The 5404-nt window shown below is 42.1% G+C and overlaps 1 protein-coding gene across 1 annotated transcript; it reads right to left on the reverse strand.

Annotated features, from left to right (window-relative positions):
* Window positions 1-966: 966 nt before the first annotated feature.
* On the reverse strand, window positions 967-4701 carry LOC141432403 (uncharacterized). Its single transcript, XM_074093945.1, has one exon. The coding sequence runs from the start codon at window positions 4550-4552 to the stop codon at window positions 3251-3253; it is 1302 nt and encodes a 433-aa protein (XP_073950046.1). The 5' UTR covers window positions 4553-4701; the 3' UTR covers window positions 967-3250.
* Window positions 4702-5404: the final 703 nt, after the last annotated feature.

Genomic DNA, 5404 nt, shown 5'->3' on the forward strand with positions numbered 1-5404 from the left:
GTTCGTTAAGTCAGTTCAGTTAGTCAGATTAATTAGAAAGGGAAGGAGTTTAATTGTAAATAAGGCCTTTTGTTTAAATTTAGTGGGTTTTCATGGGTATGAAAAATGACAAATGACAAAATAGGTTACAGCAAATGTTCGCGCTTAACAAGGCTCCGATTACTCACTCTCGAAGAATGCGGCACACGTTTCTGGACACCATTCTCCACGCCAAGGCACCATATACTCAGCTGCCGCTTGAGTTGTTTTGCCGTAGGAGCCACTGAGTAGTTTAAGCTCGTAGCGACCGCTAGGTAACGCCTTCGTCACTCTGTAGGGACCCCTCATACCGGGATCTAGCTTTCCTGTCGACTGAGAGTATTTAATGACAAATACCAAATCTCCTACTTCAAATGTGCGAGGTGGTTGGCGTCTTTGATTTACGTAGGTGTCCTGACGTTCTTTGTTCTTTTTTAACAATTCACTAGCTCTTGCCCTACAAATCTCGCGCCACGCCTCGCGGTTAGGACGAGACTCCTCAACCGCTAAGTCGCGGATTATTGATCGAATGAGAGGCGTAGTACCGTCAGTTCCAATAAGCAGGTTTAAAGCAGATACTCCTGTAGTTTTCTGCTTAGTAATGTTTAACACGAGCTGCAATTTCCAAATTTTATCGGACCAGACGACTGTGTTCGACTAAACTGGATTCGAATCATGTTCAGGACAGTACGCACATACCTCTCGACTTGACCATTGGAACGGTGCATTTCCGGTGTTATATGGTGAAGATCGCAGCCGAGTTCACTTACCCATTTAACGAAGGTCGTTGAAACGAACATACGGCCTCGATCAGTGACCATTAACTTCGGTACCCCAAACAGTGAGACAGCGTTAGTCATTACCCGTTTAAGCTCGTTAGCGTCTTGACGAACAATGGGTAGAGTAGACAGTACTTGGAAAACGCGTCAACTACTAGCAATACGTACTTGTAACCGTTGGACGTCGGTAATGGTCCTAATGCATCAACGTGGATGGTATTAAAGGGAATATCCGGTTTTTCCCAAGAAGTTATAGGCTGGTGAGCCGCGCGAGGTACACGTTTTTTTGAAATGCAGGTGAGACAGTGAGCAATGTATTTTGCTACGAATCGGCGAAGCCCGGGAAACCAAAAGTGTTTAAGGATTAAATCTGTGGTTTTTTCAGCACCTATATGTTCATGCTCGTCGTGAAAAATCCTGAGAAGGCTTAACCGATGTCCTTTGGGTATGAAGCACAATAACCTAGCTTCCTCACCAACAGGGGAATACCGATAGAACAACAAGTTGTTTTGACATACGTAACGACGGGGATCTAATCTACCTTCTTGTAAGGACTGTAGCAAATCTTGGGTTTCATTATCCGCAGCCTGTGCTATTTGTGCCCAATTATGAGGTTTAGGGATTTGGGTCACACATGCGACGGGATTCCGGCTTAAATAATCGGCGTGTGACATCATAGTACCCTTTCTGTACTCGACATCAAACGTAAAATCTTGTAGGTAGATCCACCAGCGGGCGACCCGCGGCAGTAGATCCTTTTTCCGTTCAGTAGCCTTGAGTGCGTTACAGTCTGTAACTACTTTAAAATGCATACCTATCAGATAGTGACGGAAGTTTTGCAATGCTTTTACAACTGCCAACGTCTCAAGCTCGTAGGAGTGGTACCTACTTTCGGCACCTTGGGTGGTCTTACTAAAATAAGCTACCACATGTTTTTTTCCATCCCTATGGGTCTGCATCAGCACGGCCCCGTACCCAATACTACTCGCATCGGTGTGGACTTCAGTTGGTAAGGTGGGATCAAAGATGGATAGGATGGGTTCATTGGTAAGTTTTGTAATGAGTTCTTGACGAACTAGTTCCTGTTCCTGCCCCCAATGAAATTTAACATCCTTTTTGAGGAGATACGATATGCATGCCGTTTTAGTTGCATAACCATTTATGTAGCGCCTAAAATACCCCGCTAAACCTAAGAATTGCCTAACCTGCTTCACATTCTTCGGTACTGGCGCATTAATGAGAGCCTCAATTTTACGAGGACTCGGCCTCACCTGACCTTCACTTACTACTCTCCCCAAATACTCTACTTGTGTCACCAGGAATGAACATTTACGAAGGTTTATTGAGAAACCTGCTTTCGTTAGTGTCGAAAGAACTTGACGTAGCAAGCCTATACCCTCTTCGACTGTATTGCTCATAATCAAGACGTCATCGACGTAAACAAGCACCTTCCCGCTATCGATTAAGTCGCGCAGTGTGTTGTTTATTATGCGTTGGTAAACAATTGGAGAATTTGTCAAACCGTAGGGCATCTTGAGAAACTCGTAATGTCCCTCCGGAGTGACAAAACCTGTTTTATGTATTGACGACTCGTCGATTTGAATTTGATGAAAACCAGTAGCCATGTCTAAACTAGAAAAATATTTAAAGTTACCAAGGCGGTCAATATGGTCGTCAATGAGTGGTAAAGGATATCTGTCTTTAACAGTAAGTCGATTAAGTGCACGATAATCAACACACATGCGATCCGTTCCGTCTTTTTTCTTTACGAGTAGGATAGGGCTAGAGTATTCAGACTGAGACTCTCTTATGATCCCTTTGTCTAAAAGATCACGAATTATCTCCCGGACCTTAAGCTTTTCAGGGTGAGACAGCTTATACGGTCGGTATGCGACTGGTGCTTCGCTAGTTAAGTTGATTTGCATTTTTCCAGTCGTCACCGTAGTAGCTGCCGTACCCGAAATAAGAAAATCAGAAAATTCGTTTATAACTGTCATTAGTGATTCGCGCTCTGGGCCGACGAGTGGTGAATTGACCGCATTGTCTACTTGTATACTGCTTTCTACCATATTAGCAACAGTGGAGCTATCGACTGACCGCGTAATATATTGTGCGTCCTTTGTACGAACGTAAGTAACACCATCTCGATTAAGAATATCCGTGCCTATAATGATCGGTGCATTCATACATGAAGCTGGCACAACAATAAAGTCTGCCTCGATTGTAATTTTACTAAACTCGATCGTTAAAGTTACATAATAATCAATTTCAATTTCCTTTTCACTTATCCCTTTCAATATACGGCGGGTAGTTTTAAGCTGACATGACAAGTATTTCAACACATCGGAAGAGACAAGTGAAACATTTAAAGCACCGCTATCGATTAAAACGTCAATGGGAATACCTTGTACAACAGCGGTCGTAATGTCGTTATTTTTTTTCGAGCCATATAGTCACTTATCGGAACAAAGGTTTACGTTTCGTTTGTTACGCGGGTCAGATCTATTTTTCGCAAAACAGACTTTTTCGGTGTGACCAGGCTTTTTGCAAAATGCACACAACTTACTAGCGATTTCACTAGAGCTTGTTTCAGTATTAGAGTCAAGTTTCGGTTTTTTTGGGCAAGCAAAGCTCTTATGACCAGCCTGATCACACACAAAGCACTTATTTGAGCGGTTCGTTTGACTACAAGGGAACGATCGTTTCTTAGACGTACTATTACGCAAGTCCCGTTTTTCGCGTCTCGGTTTAGTATAAATCGAAAGAAAGGATACCAAATTGTCACAGGTCAGATTGGCGTTTGCGGCGGCTGCGCGAACTTGAGGGTCAGTAATGCCGCGGATGGCTATTTGAATCATAAGTTCCTCACTAAGACCTTTGACAATTCGTAACCGCATTAAAGTTCGCCGGGCGTATTCGGCATATGTGACGAATGTGTCAGATGAAGAATTCATTGTTTCAAAAAGAATATTTGCATAGTCAAGCCTACGTGGACAAAGTGGCTTGAATTCCTTTACAAAGTTTGACCACGATCGATCGTTACAAACCCATTCGTTTAACCAGTGCTTAGCATCACCTTTAAGACATGCCGATACACGCGAAAGACATTCGTAGCTATCCCAACCGTTAGCGGCCTTGGCGCGCTCCACTTCCTGGCACCACGTGTCAATATCATGGACAGAAGGGTCGAAATTAGAAACATAATAGTTATGTGAACGCAAAGGGTTCAAAGCTCTTATAGCATCTGCCAGGGCCTGCGTGGAAGTGGAGGCTACCATGTCATTGTTCGGTTTTGAAGAAGTTGCCTTAACACCAATCACGACATCGGGCTTGTCAATCGAACCTACATTGCCTTGAGTGACGGTAGGGGACTGCTTGCTTTGTTCTAGGTTATTTGTAGCAATTTGTGAAACATTACTGTCCTCTACCGTCTCAAGCCGACATACCGCAGATAAAATGCCGTTTGGTTGAACATTAGTGTGATTTGCAGATGCAATTTCTGCATCGGAACTTGTGAGTAAATTGATACTGTTTGCGACATTAGAATGATTACGAGTGCTACCACTTTCTAAGGAATCTAACCGCAACAAAATTGAATTTAAGGTAGTTTGCATAGCAGTGTCATTTTCGCGACCCCTATGAGATGTGCGACTACGCCTACGGGAGGTACGATTACGCATAGGCGGGGTACCGCTACGTGATCTACTCTCATGATCGCGTCGACGTGTTTTGTTTCGAGAAGGTCGACCGGGCATGATTATTGCGAGATAAGAACTTAAGAACTGCACTTGCACGAAATCACAGCACAGAAGTTAGCACAAAATTGTTTGGTGTTTTGTAACTTTAAAAATAAGGCTAATGGCAAAGCCTGTGGAATAAGTTACAATCCCACTTCTGATTTAAGGAAATCAGATTGTAATAATTAACGAGCAACCAAATTTTAAACACTTTATTTATTTAATCAAAATCAATTAGTCTCAAAATCTAACACAAAACACCAAACACGAAATGCACAATTAATTCGGCAGTAAAACCCGGTATCAGACCGAGTCAGGAACAAATCACGTTATACACGATGTCACCTGGGCGAGCGTCAAGCAGAAAGTGCTCGCCTCGCCTATTACAGTATCGCTCGTAGAGGGGGGGACGTGACGTAAAGTCGTTGCGGTACTTTTTAATTTTTTATTCTGACATTATTATTATGATTATAAAAAGGTTTTAACAGCAAATTTACCAATGAGACAGCAACGACTTTAAAGAAACTACTTTTAACAGCAAATTTACCAATGAGACAGCAACGATTTTAAAAAACTTTAACAGCAAATTTACAATGAGACAGCAACGACTTTAAAGAAACTACTTTTAACAGCAAATTTACCAATGAGACAGCAACGACTTTAAGAAACTACTTTTTAACAGCAAATTTACCAATGAGATAGCAACGACTTTAAAGAAACTACTTTTAACAGCAAATTTACCAATGAGACAGCAACGACTTTAAAGAAACTACTTTTAACAGCAAATTTACCAATGAGATAGCAACGACTTTAAAGAAACTACTTTTAACAGCAAATTTACCAATGAGATAGTAACGACTTTAAAGAAAC

The sequence above is a fragment of the Choristoneura fumiferana genome, chromosome 11 (genome assembly GCF_025370935.1).
Source record: "Choristoneura fumiferana chromosome 11, NRCan_CFum_1, whole genome shotgun sequence".
Taxonomy (NCBI): Eukaryota; Metazoa; Arthropoda; class Insecta; order Lepidoptera; family Tortricidae; genus Choristoneura; species Choristoneura fumiferana.